Source organism: Pelodiscus sinensis, chromosome 3 (assembly GCF_049634645.1).
Source record: "Pelodiscus sinensis isolate JC-2024 chromosome 3, ASM4963464v1, whole genome shotgun sequence".
In the NCBI taxonomy this organism is placed as follows: domain Eukaryota; kingdom Metazoa; phylum Chordata; order Testudines; family Trionychidae; genus Pelodiscus; species Pelodiscus sinensis.
In genome coordinates this window covers 196,776,123-196,796,614 of record NC_134713.1, presented here as the reverse complement: position 1 = coordinate 196,796,614, position 20,492 = coordinate 196,776,123, and the positions used below count along the sequence as shown (strand labels likewise).

The 20,492-nt window shown below is 47.0% G+C and overlaps 1 protein-coding gene across 4 annotated transcripts in view; it reads right to left on the bottom strand.

Annotated features, from left to right (window-relative positions):
* MAP4K3 (mitogen-activated protein kinase kinase kinase kinase 3) overlaps positions 1 to 18,390 on the bottom strand; it is a 140,021-nt gene extending 121,631 nt beyond the window's left edge. Inside the window, exon 1 of one of the 4 annotated variants that reach the window (XR_012903069.1) lies at positions 18,193 to 18,390. Coding sequence is in view for 2 of the 4 variants with exons in the window: in XM_075925807.1 (XP_075781922.1) it covers positions 18,193 to 18,294 (102 nt within the window). In the remaining 2 variants the exon portion in view is untranslated. The remainder of the gene's footprint in view (positions 1 to 18,192) is intronic. The other 3 variants (XM_075925807.1, XM_075925808.1, XM_075925809.1) reach the window with 3 other exon arrangements.
* Positions 18,391 to 20,492: the final 2,102 nt, after the last annotated feature.

Here is a 20,492-nt window from a genome sequence, read left to right as displayed (position 1 = left end):
AAAACATTTTGCAGATTTACACATCACATCAGAATGATCTCACAATTAGGAATGTAATAGCGTAGTCGATTAACCAATAAGCAAAAGCTCATAGGTTAATGCTATAAACTACATTCATTTCTCCTGCCCCATCCAGTACATTTTTTTAGCAGGCTGGCCAGCAGCCTGTCTCAATCCTGGCTTGCGATGGATCCAGGACCTACCCTCACTGTAATTCTGCATTTAAAGTGTTATTAGGGGGTAGGCAGCCTGGCTCAGTTCCAGCTCACACTGGGTCTAGGAGCTCAGACCCCATCTGCCCCCCGACAGGGGCTGCTGCCTAGAGTTGCCGGATAGTTTCACAAAAAATATCGAACATGGTGGGAAAAAAATTGGTTGAAGAAAAAACAAAACAAACAAAATGGGGAACAAAGTTGTTGAGGAAAAACAAAACAAAAAAACAACAACCGCACACACAAAAAATCCCGGCGCCTTTATCTCCTGCACTCCTGGCCCTCACCAGACGCATCAGGGGAAGAATGTCCCAAGTGCCCTTCTGTCCAAGAAAAACAGAAAATACCAGACACGCTACATGTTCGGTATTTTCTGTTTTATTTTTAACCAGACAGAAGCTGCAAATACCGGACTGTGCAGTCCAGTACTGGACACCTGGCAATCCTACTGCTGCCACCCCTGTATCAGAGGCAGCAGCACAGTGTTTTTAAACTGACTCCTCTCGCAGATCAGCTCCCACCTGGCACCCCACGCTGCTGCCAGTGATAAAGAGGAAACAGCATGGAATGGCAGGCGGCTCCTCGAGATAGGGCCGGATTGCACTGGCTGCCAGCCCCACCCCCAGGACTATAGAATAGTCGAGTAACTGATAAGAATTCATGAGGTTACTTGACTATTCAATTAACTGATATTTAACATCCCTACTCACAATTAATTTATAGTTAGGGCTTTCTTCAGTTAAATGTGTTACTGTCATTAAACATTGCAAATGGTCTTAAATCATATAGTTTGATTAGCTAAATAAACATTGCTGTGCAGTTAGCACTAGAGGTGCTACACTATTTAGAATGTCTTTTAAGGTGCAATCCTCATGACTGTATAATAATAAGGCAAAAATCTTTGAGAAGTCATTGGCTTCAAGAAGCCACGCATCACAATCCAAACAAAGCACATTTTAGAATATTCATCCTTTTTTCCCCTCCCTTCTTTCCCTGCCATCTTTTCAAATAAAGTGGTGAACTATGCATTGATTCTTAACCACAGTCACAAGACTGGAGTTTGCAATCACAATCTGGAAATCATTAATGAGTTTTAGTTCTGTCAAGACTTTTTCATGTCAAATTTATTTTCTAATTGCAAAACTTTCTTGCAAGGATACTAAACAAAGCTAATTTGGAATGAAGCATGCGCTCTGGCACATCAGATATAAATTGTGAAGCAAGGTCCCTGATTTATGCTGCACTGATCGCTGTAAATTTGTGACCTGAGAATTGGATCATGTTGATTACAAAATAGTTCCAGCATAACATGGACCCCAAACTGGGAGATCAGGAGGAATGCAGCAGTAAGCATGCTGCATTGATGAGAAGCAGCTTCTATCCAAGGCTCTTGAATTTTGTTGCTTTCAAGAAAGTACTTCAACCTTTCTGTTTGTATTCTACTACAAACTGACAGCTTCTTCCACCTGTGAAGCTACTAAAATGACAAGCCAGTCTGCTGAGTTAAGACAATATGAAAATAGCCCCCCCACACTCCTATCCCACTATATACAGCAATTTGATTTTGAGCAACGTCCTAGCAAACCTGTGTGGAAATTGCTCAATACCAGAATTCCATTATACACTGTGGTGCTGTTATTCAAAAATGTACCTTGTTAGGTTAAAAAATTAAACAAAGCTACATTTTAAGAAGACATTTTAAAAGAAACCCAAATATGGTAAACAGACTCCCCCACTTCTTAATTAATAATCTAAAACCATTTCTTGGAAGAATTTACTGGCCCTTAAAAATATTTTGTGAAAGTCCACCAATGTGTTTCCAGCCCTAGCAAATCATGATATAATTGACCTTAAAACTATGTTTAAGTTATCAGTTCACTTTTCAACCCTCTCAATTACAACATATTAGCAAGCAAAATTATCGAATCACTTAAGGCCAAATTTACAAAAGCATTGAAAGTTCTAAAGAAGAAGCTATCAACTAATTGGATTTTTTAAAATGCCTATGCATCTATTTGCATATTTAGGCTCCTAAATATATTTAAAAATCTAGCCATTAGAAGCTTAAGTCCCACTGATTTACAATAAAACTTAGTCCAAGACTGTGATTGAAAACCAGGCTTTGAAGATTAAAAAAAGCCATCTCCATTATGCTTGTGAAAACATGAAAATCTACTTATTGAACTGTATAAATCAACAACCTCTAACTTTAGTGATTTGAGAGATGAGCTTGTAAACTTGTTCGAACTGGAGTTCAGAAAACAGCAAGATAGTAATCAATACATGAGAAACTTGGCAATCTGCCAAGCATACAAATACATTCTGCAAGCCAGTGGGAAAACACAATGATCTTACATTTCCATCTTTGGTTTTCTACCCTTAGTAGTTCCCAATATTACTTGACTTTAAACTTCTCATTGTTCTGTGGCACAGCAGTACTTTTTTGGCACTGCTACAAGGAATGAACACTGCAAGAAACCTTGCAAGATGAGAGCCTTGCTTCCAGGTAATTGTTCTTCTCCTGGGAACAAATGGTTATATTCCTTCTTTCGCAGCACGCCCTGAAACTTCTCATTTGTGGCAGCATTATCTTTCAACAATGATCTTAGGGTGGTTGTGGTGGGGCAACTGCCCCCAACAGGGAGGAAACAGGATTAAAGCAGATCCCAGAGAGGCTATGGAGAACCCCAACCAATAGAAAGACGACTCGGTGGAACAGCCAATCAGAGTCAGAGGGGGCCGTGTAAGAAGGGCTGCTCAACAGAGCAGGGCGAGTCTCTCTCTGGAGTGCAAAGGAGGAGAATTGGTTATCTTAGAGAAGTACTGTAGAAAGAGCAGTGCTGGGCAAGGTCAGGGGAACAACAGGAAATGCCAACCTGAGGACTGCCAGACTAAGGCCCCTTATTCAACGGGCCAGGAAGGTACTGGGGCTACAGGGAACTGGCCTGGGGAAAGAGGCAGCAGAAGTTGGAGGAGGGGTAGTACCTGGCTGCTGCCGAGAGGTTTCATGGATTGGGACCCAGAGTAGTGGGTGGGTCTGGGACTCGCCCCACTTGCCACTGAGAAGAGTGATTAGAGCACAGACTGCAGCTCGCTAACGAAGAGTGGCTGATCCAGCCTGCAGTTTGACCCCCAGGCAAGGGGATGGACCGTGGACTACAGCTGGCTGATGAGACAAGTGGTGAGACTAAAGACTGCCAGGCCCCAGAAGGGGAGGAAAGAACCGAGCAAGGCACAGCTGGAGGGCTGTGTCCAGAAGAGGACACCACAGTCTGGGGAGCAGCACGGGGCAGAGTGCTGGAGACAGCAAAGCAGGAATAACAGCAGGCAAGACACCAGAGCAGTACGGTGCCATGCAGGAGGACTTGAGCTAATTCCCAGGGCGAGCAGGAGATGCCACAGTGGTGAGTCTGGTCCATTACAGTGATACAAGGATGCAGTGTGCTGAAGAGACAGATCCCCAAGCCAGCTGACAGGAGGGAGAGGGCAGAGAGGCCAGTTGCCCTGGGGCCTGGCGATTCATAAGGGCCCGGGGCTCCCAGCCACCGCCGACATTGCCACTCCACAGAAGCCCTGGCCTCTTTACATTGCTGCCAGAGCACCACACAGCATGCTCCGGGCAGCTACGAAAGCTTCCTGAGGATCGGATGGCCAGCACAGCACTCACCGGGCGGTATAGCCCTGCCCCTCCTGTCCAAAGCCCCGCCATTTCTGGGAACAGGGAGCCACCCCCTCTCAACCCCACCTTGTCCAGGGACGTCAATTCTGTCAGCACCCCTGAAATACATCAAATGCAAGAGTTTGGATCACCCTCTCCCTGTGGTGGTAGAGGGAACAAAAGACAGAGAGAGGTTATGTGAAGTGGAAACTGGAATTAAGTATTAATTCCATTTGTTTCTTCAGTACCTCTCTGTCCTTTGGGATAGGGCAGCAAAGACAAGGTGTTATTGGAGGGAAAAGGCTTCGACTTGGGCTCCGGTAGATTTATGCAAAAATCAGTGGTCAATAATGTTAAAAGTAACAAGATGTGATGAAAATTAAGGCCCCTCACATTGTGCAACTGGTGCCAGCTAGATACTCAATGCAGCATGAACCACAGAGGTACAAGCAATAAGGTACTGGAGTGGTGCTGCTCATATTCAGCCAGAAATGTAGGAGTCTTTATACCTCAAAACAGGAACCTTAGCAACACCAGAGATCCCAAGAGAGACCCTGGCCTGTTAGAGGAACGATACATTAGTGATTGTTCATTATAAACATTTTTGTCTTCAGTCACCAATGAGGTGGCCGCATGAATCCTCTGCTGTGGCCTCACAGGCCACCCTGGTTTACAGGTGTCCTCCTTCAACTAAATCAAAAGCAAAAAATGACAAAATAACCGGTGCGAGTCTCAGAACAAATCTGACTGATTATAAAGACATTTTGAAACTCTTTTATAGTGAAAACCAAAGTAACCTATCTTTGCACATCTATGGTAGAGGCAAAATCTCAGCCAGTGGATGGAGGAACTGAATCCAAATTGTCTACTACTCCATAGCTGATCCAAGTCCCTCTCAGGGTGAGAATTTCTTCTGTGTTTGCAACGCAAAGATGTGAAATTAATTAAAACTTGTTTGCCTCTGGACAGATGACACTTTGAGGGAACAAAAGCTGTCTTTTCTGCTCGAGTTCTGGTAATTGTTGGGACACAAAAGTGGACCTACTGGGTCAGACCAATGGGTCCGTCTTGCCCAGTATCCCGTCTTCCAACAGTGCCAAATGTGTGAATTTTCCACACAGCTGGGCAATACAGTTATACCAACATAAGCTACAGAACAATCCCCAGCCAAAAATCAGTCATTGACTTTACTTAGCCGTGGGAGAAGCTCTCCCACTGGTGTGTGTCTTCACTAAGCCACTGCAGCACGGTAAGTACAGATGAGCCCTTTAGTGTTTGGTTGAGACCAAAGCTGACTGAAGGTCAATCGAGATAAGATAAATAATATTGGTTTAAAAACCAACTAGGACATATGCAAACACTACAAAGAAAGGTATGTATTCATCTACTGTTTGCACTTGCCATCAAACTAACTCCAAGCTAGTTCTGATGATCAAGAAATACCAATGGCCGACAATTCCCTCCCCCCCCATTTATATATGGTTGAGAGCTTGCAACTGCTTCTCTCAAATACAGACTTTGCTACTGTTGTTTGCACCTTTCTAAACTCTAGATTATAGTTATGTGCTTCACATGAAGCTGCATCTTAAATCCATCCAGAAAATGAAACTGATGCAGAAGTCATCTGTACATGTGCTGAATCATCTCACCATGAGTATATTACAGTAATTTGCTGTGATCTATATTGATTGCTCTCTCTTTTCCAGATGGAATTAAAGATGTTGGCATTGATTTATGCAGCCATATATGGCTCTCTATAAAAAACAACATCCAGTCACATTGGCAATTTTGATATGTTCTGATGGCACATGTTCAGTGTCTAACTTCTAAAATCATAGCAAAAATGCCTATGCTAATCTCTGGAGGGAAACGCTTCTTTGAAGTAAACCTTCATCTCTAAAGAAGTCTCACAGGCTACATCTACACTACAAGATTTTTGCGCAAAAACCTGCAGAGCGTCCACACCTCAAATGAGTTTTTGCGCAATTAAATGGGCAGTTAAACGGCAGAAGAGAGGGCTTTTTCCAGCATATGTAAACCTCCTTTTCTGAGGCATTATTGCTTTTAGCACTATAGCTATTGTGCAAGAAGGCAAGTGTGGACACTCCAGAGGGGCTTCTTGCGCAAGAAACCCATATGGGAAAAAGCACAGGTGCTCTGATGGCCATTCTGTTCATGGCAATCAGAGCTTTCTTGCACAACAGCATCCATGCAGTGTGGCTCTTCTCCCCCAAAAGAGCAGCTTGTGAAGCCGCTCCTACGCCCCCTCCTCCCAAATGGCCCCTGGTTCCCCTGTGCTCACTGGGGGCGGTGATTCAAAATGGTGCCCAAGATGGCAGCCGTCAACGGGAGCCTGATATGGCCAAAAAATCTAAGCTTGTTTTTGAAAGGTGCAGCCTCCTTTTTTTTTTTTGCTTGATAATTCTGGTGAGGCTCTTCGCATTTTTTCCACCACTGTTTCAACTCTTTGTTAAATGGGTTGGCCACCCCTGCTCTAATCTATTAGAACTGTTTGAGCATGTCGATAACAGAGAAAATAAAAGAGGCTGATTGACAACTTAACAGGGTCATTTTCAATATAAGAGGGTAAGCTGTAAATTTTCATCATGGCAAAAGATTAAGAGCTGATGCCCCCAGGTTCTGTTGTTGGTCTGCTATTTACTCCATTAACAGTTTGGAACAGAGATAGGCAGTACGACAACACAATTTGCAGACAACAATTATTTAGATGAGCTAAATCCAGAGAGAATTATGAGGAATTAGAAGGCTCTAAGTAATTTAGATGAATGGGCAACAAGATGGCAAAGTTCAATGTTTATAAACACAAAATATTGCCTGTTGCAGGAAAAAAAATTAAACTATTCATTCCCTTACAAGAGTCTAATTTAACGGTGTCAGCTCTAAGGATGTTAAAGTGCGGTTACCAGGCTAATTATATAGTCAATACAATTTGTATTGACTATACGAATAGTCAATAGGACCGCTGCAGAGGGAGTAACTCGAGGAGCCAAGAGTAGGAACAATCACAAACCTCCAAACTCCCCTCCCGGGCAATCCTGCCTGTCAGCTGGCACCAGGGTGGTCAGTGTCATGTGTTCATTGAGTGTCAGCTCCTGGAGCTACCCCCACTGCAGCTCTGCAGAGTGATCCTATCGACTATACGATTAGACTGTATTTTAACATCCTTAGAGCTGACACAGCAGCAGTCCCTGTACGTTGGGGGCCCCAGCTCCCCACTGGAACCTTTGTGGACAGAGGCTGCTTCTCAACAGCCTCCCCTTTCCCCCCAATCCTCGTTGCCTCTGATAGAGGCAGTGGGAGGAAGCAGGTGGCAGCCCGAAGATGGTGCTGGGGGGGACCGGCTTTTGAGCTGTATCCCCCCAGGACTGGCTCCTGTCCCCCACACCTTGCTGTCTTTCATAGAGGCAGGAAGGGGGGGCACCACAGGGAGCATGGAGCCAGTAGGGACTCAAGCAGTCCCCCCGTCCCTGTGTTCCCACTGCAGCGCTTCAGCCTTTGAGTCTTTCTACCAGCTTCCAAGCTGCAAGCTTCAAAAAGGGACTGGACTTTCATACAGATAGCACCCTCATTGTAGCAGGGACTGGTACAAAACTTGGGAAAGTTATAATTCTTCATGTTTCAGGTTTTAAGCCAATCTCTACCAAGGATTTGGATGAGACCTCCATGGAGGGGTGGATTATCCCATTTCTGCTTCCTGTAAGGTTTCTTCAACATTCCTCTGAAAACTATTAGAGACAGGACACTGGACTAGGTGGACCGCTGGCCTGATTCAATCTGGTAATTCTACATTCCTTCAGAGGCTGTACGCCAGTCAACAGGACTGCCAAATGCGGAAACAGAATCATTTCCTACTAAGCTGTAGTTGAAGTGTGGGAGAATCTATACAAGATACCTATCGGGACACACATGGGCACTTAGACATGATTTTTATTGCTATTCCAGCTACAAAAAATGAGAAAACAAGTTTCTCATCATGGAACATTGAAGTCTGCTATCCCCACGAGGCACGTTAAAATGCAGTTATTTGTGTAAACGTGTAACTGCTGAATTTTCAGTGGTTACATGTTTACATACATGGGGTGGAGGGAGGGGGAGCTGGTGCTCATGGGGTGGCTTAAAAACTGGATCCTGCTCCTTCCCTCTCCCCCCGACTCCCCATCCCAAGCTGCTGCTGATACAGAGACAGCAGTGTGGCAGGGGATAGTTGGCTCAGCAGGCTCTCTGCAAGCACTGGCTCCCGCCTGCTCTGAGACAGGCAGAAGCATGGGGAAGGCAGGTGGCTCTGCAGGAACAGGAATTTGTGGGAAGCTGGTTCAAAAGCCACCTCCCCATGCGTACCAGCTCCCACCTGCCCCCTGCGCTGCTAACTCTGACAGAGGCAGCAGCACAGGTGTGAGGAAGAAAGGGGGCCAGTGAGCTTGGCGGGAACCAGCACACATGGGGAGCTGGCTTAAAAGCTGGTTCCTCATGCACACCAGCTTGCATTCTCTCCTCTGCTCCCGCCTCTGAAGCCTCTGATACAGAGGCAGCGGGGGGAAGGGTAATGAAGAGGGTTAACTTATGAGCCCAGGGTCATCAGTTAATTGTGTACTTGTATACAAGTACACATCCCTAATGCCCACTTTCACAGCAACTTGTTAAGGACAAGATGCCATCCATTATCAGATTAATCTCTGCTCCATCTCTTGGCAACTACCAAATAGGATTATTTCAGTTTTAACAAAGAACTATGAGTAAATTTTTGTGAAGATTTTCTACAGTGCAGAAAGTACAAAACCACCACCTTTCCTCACTGAAATCCAAAGAGATTGCCTGTAACTCAGTAGTACAGAATAAGGATGTTAAATATCAACTGACTATTCAATTAGTCAATAGGGCGCCTCCACCTTTGAAGTATAGCAACAGACCGAAGGTCCCCAGCTGAGCCTGGGCTCCACGTGGCGTTGCCACTGTGAAACACCACATGAAGACTGTGGACACCCCAGCTGGCTCTGGGGGGCTGCACGCAGCATTTCAAAGCAGCAGCACCACATGGAGCCCAGGGTCTGACCTCAGGCTTCAAGCGGCAGCTTTGAAGTACCACTTCCACTTCCCCACTCTTGCTACCTCTTTTTGATAGAGGCAGCAGGGGGGAAAGTGACTAGTCAACTGGTCCTTCACATCCCTAGTACAGAATAGAGTCACAATTTTCCTTCTCTGAAAAAACTATTAGTTAATTCCTCTTTTTATACCCAGGCCCAGCATTCACCATGATTTTTACAGTAGTAAAACCCAGAAACAGAAGATATATGAAAACAAACTCATGTGCCAGCAAAAGTATTTTCACGCTGGCTAATAGTAATCAGTTACACTTCTCCCCAAGTGCTTTTTATCCATATAGAATTCTGTTGTATTCTATTCTTATACCACACTCATCACCCTACCTGAGCACCTTTCAGTAGCAACTTGACTAAATATGGGTTGCATGTTGTTTATTTGCTCAATTTTCTCCTTAGGTGGAGGAAGAATGTGCATTAGAGCTTCTTGTTTTGGAAGCTTTTTTTCTTTTTAAATGTGGGTTGCTATGCATTTCTGTTAAAGCCCAGTCAAAGAAACACACTTTGCATTTAGAGGTGGTGAGGTTTGGGATGGCCCTTGGGGAGTTCAGACTAGCCCCCCAAAAAGTTCTGCATCCTAACACATGCGTTTCACCTCCATTGTAAAGCACTCCAGTGTGCCACAGCAGTATGCTTGTCAACCACAGTCTTAATCCCAGAGTTTTAGAAATGGTCTTTTAGAAATCCTTGGTCCAGCCATAGAACACACAAAAATAAGGATGGAGACTTGAACATGATTTGAAATTCTGTGGGAAGCCAGTGTAGAGAACAAAGGAAAGGCGTTAAATGCCTGTGGTAGTATGTGTGACAGAGGTGCTACAGTGTTCTGTATTACTCGTAGTACTAAATCATGCCCAGGAACATTGTTCTGCTGTAGTCCAGAGAGATCAAAGGTGTAAATAACTGGTATCCTGGTGGATGATAAGGTTCAACAAGTCTCCTAGCCAACTGGGGATGACAAAGTATTACTCAGAGATGAGTTATCTTAGGTATTGTTTACACTACTAAGTTTTGTCGCCAAAAACTGCCTTTTGGCAACAAAACAGTGAGAACATTCACACTGCAATGTGACTTTTGCTGGGGAAAAAACAGTTTTGGCAATAAAAGGCTTCCATCCCTATAAGAGACCATTTTCTTTTCCCCTCCCTTTATTGCTGACAAAGGCCCAGTGTAGACTCTGCTTTTTGTTTTGTTGACAGAACTGGCTTCCACCAGTGTAGTAAGATGAGGGTCTGGAACATAAGTCCATGAGGTCTAGCTAACAATGGTCAAGCCTTTGCAACTACAAAGCTAAGCAGAGAGCAAGAGGCAGGCCCTTGCTTATGGAACTTGGCACGAACAGGACCAATCATGTAAAACACTAATTGGTAATAGGCAGAGGTGTAGAACAGTAATTGGTACTAGGTACCAGATGTAGAACAGTAATTGGTATTGGCATAGGTTGAAAACACATTCCAGAAGGATGGTAACAACACCTCATTAGAAAGGACGTTGGTACCCATGCTCCCCACAGATAACAGGGACATATCAAACCAGGTTCAGGAAAAGATCTAAAATGACAGCTTGATGGTATCTAAGTAACATCAGAGAGTGGCAACCTGACACTGGGGGGTTCCACAGCACCCCACCTGCCTCCTTCACACTTATCTGCTCCTCCCCAACCCTCCCAGCACTTTCAGAGCATGCAAATCGCTTGATTCGTGCTCTGTCCCCTGCTCCTCCCCCTTCTGCCCAGGGCCGGAAGGCTACAAACAGCTGATTTGCTCTGCAAACAGGAGCAGGGACAGTGCATGAATCTGGTGATTCATGGCTCCTCCAAAAGCGCTGGGAGGGAAGAGGGACGTGTAGGGCTCCAGTACATGAGAGGCACATAGGGGAGGGGGACAGCCAAGGGGTCCACGGACCGCAGAGCGAGCCCAAATGGGCCGCATACAGCTCATGGACACAGGTTGCCTATCATGGATGTATGTTATCTGACCACTTCCCTTTAGAATCACAGAAGAAGATAAGGGGTGGAAAAGATGTCAGGAGGTCATCTAGTCTAACCCCCTGTTCAAAGCAGGACTAAGCATATCCATGAGTGCAGGGGACTGGAACTGATGACCTCGAGGTCCCTTCCAGTCCTATTGTTTTATCACCTCTGACAGGGGTGGGCAATCATTTTTGAAGGGGGGGTCATTTCACAAATTTCGGAAGTGGCACAGAGTCCTGGAAGGACTCATTCCAGAAGTGTTGTGAGCAAGACACGAAAAGTCATTCTTCCACTCTACTCTGAACTGATTAGACCTCAATTGGAGTACTGTGTCTAGTTCTGGACACCACATTTCAGGAAGGATGTGGACAAATTGGAGAGGGTCCAGAGAAGAGCAACAGAAATAATGACAAAACTAGAGAACATGACCTATGAGGCAAGGCTGAAGGAATTGGGCTTGTTTAGTTTGGAAAAGAGAAGACAGAGGGGGCATGACAGCAGTTTTCAGGTATCTAAAAGCGTGTCATGGGAGGGGGGGGCAATTGTTCTCCTTGGCCTCTGAGGACAGGACAAGAAGCAAGGGGCTTAAACTGCAGCAAGGGAGGTTTAGATTGGACATTAGGAAAAATTTCCTGTTCGGGTGGTGAAACACTGTAATAAACTGCCTAGAGAGGTTGTGGAATCTCCATCCCTGGAGATATTCAAGAGATTAGACAGACACCTGTCAGGGATGATCTAAACGGTGATTGGTCCTGCCATAAGGGTAGGGGACAGGACTGAATGATCTCCGGAGGTCCCTTCCAGTTCTAGGATTAATGTTTCTATGGGGCTTCGGGCAGAAGGGGCAGGGCCAGGAGACTTCCCATGCTCCCCTGCCCACAGACCCTGTTTGGCCTGGGGGTGAGGGAGCACATGAAGTCTTTGCCCTCCACCTCCCCTGCACCTACAGAGAACTGCCAGCTGTTTTGAACAGCTAGTGGTTCCCTCTCGGTGCTGCATGCCCCTGGTGGGGGGAGGAGACTTTGCATGCTCCCCACATCCCCAGGCCAAGCAGGATCTGGGGACGTGGGAACACATGAAGTCCCTTGCCCCTGCCCTGCCAGGGGTGCGCGGTGCCTAGAGGGAACCGAACAGCTGGTGAGTCCCTCTGGAACTATGCACCCCTGGCAAGAGGTGGAGACTGCGCATTCTCCCATCCCCAGGCCTCAACTTGCCTGAGGGCAGGGGAGTGGCAGGGCAGCCGCAGGCCAAATCAACTGGGTTGGCCGGCCCGATCCAGCCCACTGAGGCTGTCTTGCCCACCCCGATCTATGTTCTAACTCCAACTAACTCATTCCTGCTAGGGCTTTTTCAAGCTGAAACTTAAAAACCTCTAGGGATGGAGATTCCACCACCTCCCAAGGTAACCAGTCTCAGTGCTTCACCACCCTCCTAGGGAAATAGTTTTCCTAATACTCAACCAAGATCTTCCCCACTGCAACTTGTGATCACTGCAGTTGTATGTAGATATTAAAAAGGACCAGAGAGAATTGCTCCTTGTGGGAATCCACAAACGAGGGGTTCAGTGGTGCAGTGCTGGGATTGGATGGAAAAGTTTCCAAAATTATCCTGGTAGAGGTGACTGCAACCAGGAAAGCAATTTTGATGGAGTAGACTAAGTGGACTGAATGGTAAATTTATTAAGATAAATAAAACTCATTTATATAATGATGAAACCACAAGTTAAAATTAAGCATCCACAGAACAGCTCTGAGATGTTGCCTGCAGGAATCTCTGAAGTACAGCTCTCTTCTGAAAAAGACTAAACATGGTACTATCTTATTCATTAGATCAGCTCTGTGTTAGGCTGTCTTTAGTGACAAAAATAAGATTACTTTTTTCTCCTGTTAGCACTGCAGAGACAACACAGCTCTGGGACAGGAAGGAACAGTCTAATGTTGCTTTTGCATCCTCCACAGAAATATTTAGACCTAATGATTTATACCTATGTAAAACCCTCAAGATAATGTAGCTTCCATGGAGAAAGGCACTCTCCTCATCCTCCTCAAATCATCACTGAAAACATTATCTGATGTGCAGTACCTTTGTTATCTTGATTTGTATAATCTGGAATGAGTTTCCCTGGCTGCTGGTTAGAAAAAGATACAGGTCTTCCCTATAAACCAAGCATGTTTGATATGGAAACTATTGCAGAATCAACAGAAAACCTTACATCTGTTTTTCCAGACATTCCATTATCATCTCCAAATCTTCTCTCTAAACCCACTTCAAGGAAAAACTGTGTATCCCCCAAATACTGTGCACTAGCACATTTCTGGACACCATATAAAAACAGCAATCCAAACAACAGCAGGATCTTATTGTCTTGACCCATGCTCTCATCTCTTCAGAGTATCCTTAGCTCTGTCCATAAATCCATTTTTGGGAAAAGGACTCCATTTTTGTAACACACTAAATACATCTATGACTATAAGGAAAATAGTGATCACACAGTGGAATATCCCAGTTGAAAGCCCAATTTAAAAAAAGATCAAGGAAATCTAAGGATTCTTGGGGACACCATGCTGTCCTGACTACCTTCTCAATAACTTTGGGAAAAAAAGACATGGGGGGGAAGGTTATGGTTATAGTTGGTCAACAATTAGCAAGATTGTCAACATTAAGGAGACTGTCCCCAGAGGAAAGCAACAATTATAATGGCAGCTTAAAAGACCCAAGTTAACCCTCACATAGTCACAAACTGTGTGGATACTGAAATAATGGCAGAACTAGAAGCCGGGTCAACTCCAATACTAAGAGTTAAAAGAATCAGGTATTCTGCAAGGAATCTAATTTAATCTTAACCTGGAACTTGCATGTACATGGTGAACATAAATCTATCAATTTTTCAGACTGAGAGCACCATTCTTGATTTAATCTAACTATATTAGCCACCAAGAGAACATTGAACTGAAGACTATAGTGACTCTCACTCAATGCCCTACCGCTTCCAACAAACCCTTGCCAAATCCAAAACAACCTAAATATAACACACAAATAATGGTTCTATAATTATAAGTATTTATTCTACAGTTTAAGGGAATATATTTTAAGATTAACCAATTGATCCATGTTTGCTGATCTGGCTACATTTTAACACCTCACTCATAATGCTGAAAACAAAAAACAAACCAAAAAAATCACTGCAGTGATTGGAAAAGTTTCCAAGTTATGAACTAGCCTGGAAGAGACCTCAACCAGATTCTATGTGGAAAGATGAGAGAGAACCTGAACACCGAGTAAATATACTTTGAAAAAAGTTAGGGCCTAATCAGACTAGAAATTAGCATGCTGATAAGGAGCAGGGACAAGGAAAAACAAACTTGTTTTCTACAAAGCTGCCATTAAGAGCAGGGAAATTGATTAAAAGGGCCCAAAATCTTTGTTAATATTTTCATGAAATAAGGTATAACTGAGATTCTGCACACTAACCTAAATGGGTTTATGAATACTCAATTTAAACATGTTAAGATGGATTCAGAATACTTCCACACAACAGAGCATTACATATTAGAAAACCAGAAATGCTTAGAAGGTGTCCCCAACATATATATACCTTACAAGAACATTAATGCTGCAAGAAAACCAAAAATGGTAAGGTAATACTTTCAACATAACACAGGGAAAGTTTAGTTCTGTCCCACATATATGCAACCATGTGGAGATAGAGTAAATAAATGAGTGTATAATGCCTCATGGGAAACTGGCAGCCACCCTGCATTAATCGGCAATTGAGCTGGACACACAAAATGATAATATTATGTATATTTGTATGTTAACCCAGTTTCTCATGGCATCTTTACAGTCTGATTAACATCACCTTAACTGGGAAGGGTATTAAAACACTGGCATTCTTTTAAGTCAGTGTTTCTCAACTTCTTTTTTTATATAAAGTACCCCTTTTTCAAAAAAAAAAATCCTAAATACTCTTGAGTGCCTACAGTTTTCAGACACAAAATGTTTTTCTACCATTGCAACACATTTGTTTAAACAACTTAATCGTAGCCAGGCGGGCGATGAAATTTTTGGGTGTAAAAAGTACAAAAATAATAACATGCTGTAAAACTTAAACAAAAATTCAGTTTTCTCCACATTTCAGTTGTGTTGACGTACCCCCCAGACTTCTCTCAAGCACGCCTAAGAGTACTCGTACCACTGGTTGAGAAACACTGTTTTAAGTGGTATGCTTAACCACGTATTTCCTGTTTTTCCAACATTCGTGTTTACATTCTGAAGTCTCGTAGTAGAAGACGCTGTTATACAGCAGCAAAATTAGCTTCACCTTAATTAATCAGTGGAACAGGTGATACTAGAACTCATGATTTCCTGGCTCCCAGCCAAGTGAACATTCTGCAAATGAAAGGTCATTTTGAAGGAAGCCTACATTATATTCCCCTGTCTTGAGCCTTGTTCCCTACTAAAGTCTTAGATGAAGATGATTCTGAAATTATGTCCAGAATGAAGTTAATGGGTGGCACCATGCTGTCAATGTATAAGTGCACCAGTACCACTCTGTAATCTCATTCTAGCTCAAAGAGATTTAATAACTTTTCATTTTGTAAATGATGGACCTTTTCCAATCTCTGAAGTTTGCTCCTAGTCACAAGTCATTCAAAATACCTTAATTTGAGATGCTCACATTCTTCCCCACAAACTAAATCCTGTTCTGGACTACTCATTTTCAGATCAATCTGATTTTTCTTTAAAACTTCAGATAATGCAATATGTGGCTTTTAAATAAAAAAGGTGGGTGAAAGCTTAATAATAGAAGTTCTTAAAAGTTACTGTACATAGTTCAGAGGTTATCAATACAGTGCTAAATATTAGGAAAGTAGTGTGATTGTTTAAACGGTTAACTGATAAGCATGAGCAGGGTTGGGAGACAGTGTGTAACCTTTATGGTAACGGATAAGCATACCATAAAGGTTACACACCGTTTCCCACGGAGTCAGCTGCCACCCCATGCTGTTGGCTCTGTATCAGTGCTCTCAGTGAGGAGTGGCAGCCAGCTTCCTAGGAGCAGGGCTGGGAGCTAGGGGCCAGGAGCTGAGTGCTACCTTTTAAGCCAGCTTCCGACACACAGCAGCTCCTGCCTGCCTCCTCACTCTGGGGGAATTTGCTTCTATCTTGTGCTGTTTCCTCCATATCAGAGGCAGCAACGTGGCAGCAGCCAGTGCACACTGGGAGACGGCTTAAAAGCCAGCTTTCACCTCCCGGCTCTGCTACCAGGGAGCCAACTGCCACCCTGCACTTCAGGCTCTGATTAGCTTTATACTGCAAGGCCTGTAACTGTGTAACCACTAAAAATCTTAGTTACACGATTACCTAATTTAACTGCTTTTAAACATCCCTACTACATATGCTGTGCTTGTACCCTATTTGGTTGTGTTGTCCTTTTTCTTCTGTGACTTGTTTTCTGTGCATTTGTTTGAATAAAAAAGGGAAAACAGCATATTAATGTAGATGAGGCCTGACTGAAATGATCAATTAACACCTAAAGGGAGGTCTCACTTCTTCGAGACTAGAATTACAGAAGTAAACAGAACATTGGATTTAAAAAGACAGTGTCTCAGCCCACTAAGATAAGAGGGAGAACATATGTGGAACTATTTACTAACAATGGACAAAATAAGTTAGAAATGTAGAGGTGATGTAAAGATCAGGTTCTACATAAACAGCACATGGACAGAGCATGAGGTAGAGAGAATGGTCGCTGCGAAGTGACCAAGACAATCCAAAATGTGTATGGAGTACTGTACAGTAAATGCAATGAGGTGTGTAAATGTATATGAAGAGAGTGTTCTGCGTCACTTTGGATGAGTGGTTTGCTCTAGACCAGAGGTAGTCAATTATTTTTGCCAAGGTCTAAATTTCTTGGTCAAGGTATAGTCAAGAGGTAGATACATTGGAGGATAGGGAAAGGGTCCAGAGTAACCTAGACAAATTGGAGGACTGGACCAAAAGAAATCTGATGAGGTTCAACAAGGACAAATGCAGAGTCCTGCATTTGGGATGGAATAATCCCAAGCACTGCAACAAGTTGGAGACCGACTGGCTAAGCAGCAGTTCGACAGAAAAGGGCCTGGGGATTCAGTGGACCAGAAGCTGGATATGAATCAACAGTGTGCTCTTGACAAGAAGGCTCATGGTATATTAGGGTGCACTAGGAGAAGCATTTCTAGCAGATCTAGAGAAGTGATTATTCCCCTTTATTCAGCACTGGTGAGGCCACATCTGGAATATTGTCCAGTTCTGGAGCCACCCATTACAGAAAGGATGTGGATGCATTGGAGAGGGTCCACTGAGGGAAACCAAAATGACTAGGGGGCTGGAGCACATGACCTATGAAGAGAGGTTGAGGGATTTGGGCTTATTTAGTCTGCAGAAGAGAAGAGCGAGGGGGGATTTGAGAGCAGCCTTCAACTTCCTGAAGGGAGGTTCCAAAGAGGCTGGCGAGAGGCTGTTCTCAGTAGTGAGGGATGGCAGAACAAGGAGCAATGGGCTCAAGTTGCAGTGGGGGAGGTCCAGGTTGGACATTAGGAAAAACTGTTTCTCTGGGAGGGTGGGAAGCGCTGGGCTGGGTTCCCTAGGGAGGGGGGGAATCTCCATCCCTGGAGGTGTTTAAGGCCTGGCTTGACAAGCCCTGGCCGGGCTGACTCGACGCCGGGGGCTGGACTCGACGCCTCCTGAGGGCTCTGCAGGATTCTCAGATCCGGACTCCAGAGGGACCCCCCCCCCCCCAATACCCCATTCGGCGCTCCGGGTCCTGCCAAGACCTGTCCACACTCGGCCCACGCCCCCTTGCTGCCCCGCCCCGCACCACACACCAGCCTGGGGAACCGGAGCGGCCGCGGGGGGGGGGGGGGGGTCAGCAGGGACACGCCCCCCCCGGCTCAGGGCCCCGGCCCGGGGAGGGGACACGGCGCCGCTGTCGCCGGGGGAGGCCCCGTGACAGGAGCCCGTCGCGGGGGGGGGCGGTCTGACGCGCGGGGGGGGGGGGCTGGCGGGCGCGGGGGGGGGCGGTCTGACGCGCGGGGGGGGGGGGCTGGCGGGCGCGGGGGGGGCGGTCTGACGCGCGGGGGGGGGCGGTCTGACGCGCGGGGGGGGCTGGCGGGCACGGGGGGGGGCGGTCTGACGCGCGGGGGGGGGGGCGGTCTGACGCGCGGGGGGGGGGGGGCCCGCGCGGGCCGGTACCTTGTAGACGTCGCCGTAGGTGCCGCTGCCGATGCGCTGGATCAGCTCGAAGTCCTCCTGGGGGTTGCGCCGCGACAGGTCGCGCACCCGCCCCACGCTCATGGCGGGGACGGGGGGGGGGGGGCCGCTCGGTCACCGGAGGGGAGGGGGGAGGGGGACACACCGAGGAGCGCTCACCGTCGCCCCCCGGCCTGCTCAGCCAACATGGCGCGCGGGCCGACCGCAGTGCGCATGCGCCCCTGCCGGGCCCGGGGGCGGGGGGGGAGAGGACGCGGCTGGGGGGCGGGGCCGAGGGGCGCGGCGCGCGCGTGCCCACGTGGCTCCCCGGGCCGGTGTGTTTGCGCTGCCCCGGCCGCTTGGCGAGCCCTCGGCGCGCGGTGTGCGAGAGGGGGCTCGCCTGCGGGCTCGCCAGTGCATCAGCGGCGGGAGGGGGGAGACTACTCTGCCCTCTGCACCCGCCAAGGCCCTGCCCCCCCCCGCCACTGACACCCCATCCTCTCGCAACAGGATCAGCATTGCCTCGGTGCGCTGACCCCCCTCTCCCAGGGCCTTCCGCCGGGCTGACCCTACACCAGCAAGACCCCACCCCACCCATCATCCCAGGCTGCACTGGTCCTACACCCGCAACCCATCTCCGCTTGCCAGCCCAGTCTGTGCTGGCCCCTGGGCCCGGCCACGCTTCGTGCTTCTTCACTGGCCTTGGCGGGGCAATTTAATTCTGCCCCCACTCACCTTCCTGGGCTGTTGACCCCTACACCCAGCAAGATATTATGCCCCTAAAACAGCCTGGATTGCTCTGCCCAAGGACTGGTCTACACTCCACAGACAAGTTGCACCAACTTACTTTGCCCTAACTAAGTCACCAGCCTGTGCTTTGAGGGGAGATGCAGGACTGGAAGTCACCAGCCCTGTTCCACTCGACCATCTCCCAGCATCATTCAGGAGAAGAGGGCTTTGGGGAAGGGGTGGAATGAGGGCAGAGCAAGAGCAGGAGGGGCAGGCAGGGATGGGGTTTGGGGGAAGAGGTGGGGTGGGGTGGGGACAGAACAGGGATAGGGCCTAAGGCAGGGAGCTGCGGGGAGAGGCAGAGCGGATCAGGCTGCCCAGCTGCTCCAGCTCCCACCACTGCAGTGCGTGCACTACTGTCCTTCACCAAGCCCCCCTGGAATTCCCCGGGGCTCACATTTCTTGCTGGGAAGGGCTAGAGTGGGTGGCATGTCAGGGGTGGAGGAAAGGCGGAGCAGGGGCGGGGCCTGCAACAGGGGAGGTTACCCTGAGCCCTGCACCTGGGGCAGTTGGGGGGGGTGGGTTGCTCCAGGCTCTGCACCCCCCAGGCATGGCCCTGGTCAGAAGATAACACTTCCCTGTGGTACTACTATTTCACACTTGGTAATGCTTCTCTCCTGACCATGCAGGTTTACAAATTTAGACCAAACATGTTAACAGAAACCAAGCACACAAGTTAATATCATTTTATAGCATGGGACACAGATATGAGTTTAGATTACTGTGTGCAGTAATTTACAAGCATGTCCTACAGTCTAAACACTAAACACATTTCCATTATGCTACTGTTTTAACAAAGACCTGTTTTAACAACACTAACACACAAGTGAGCCAAACTGACTTCCAGCTGTGCAACTGTCAGTGTTCAGTGCTGCATAGGGGCCTTGGCATAAACTGGCACCTGATCTGAGAGCATCAGATGCCCCTCACATACCTACAAGGGCCCTGTGACTTTGCCCCTCACGCATCCAGGAGCCAAGGGACCACGTGACTCTACCCTTCAGAAACATATGTGGGAACCAGTGACTCTGTCCCTCACACATGGAAGAGAGGGGGGAAAGCTGTGAATCTACCCCCTCATATCCATGGGGGGGCAGCCCTGTAACTCTGCCCCTCACACACCCAAGAATCATGGACCCTGTAATTCTACCTCTCACACACCTATGGGAGAACCCAGTGACTCCATCCCTCATGGGGGGGAGGGCTGTGACTTATGCCCCCCACGTCCATGCAGGGGGCCTGTGATTCCAACCCTTACGCTTGGGGAGTCTGGTGATTTCACCCATGATACACCCAAGATAGGAGGACCCCTGATTCCACTCATCACATATCTGTGGGGGACCCAGACGTGGCCACTCGCAAGGGGGGGACGGGACTCTGTGACTCTGCCCTTCACACAGCTATGGGGGGTGCTATTACCACCCCTCACACAGGGACCCTGAGACTCCGCCCCTCACACAGGGACCCTGAGACTCTGCCCCTCACACAGCTATGGGGGGTGCTATTACCAGCCC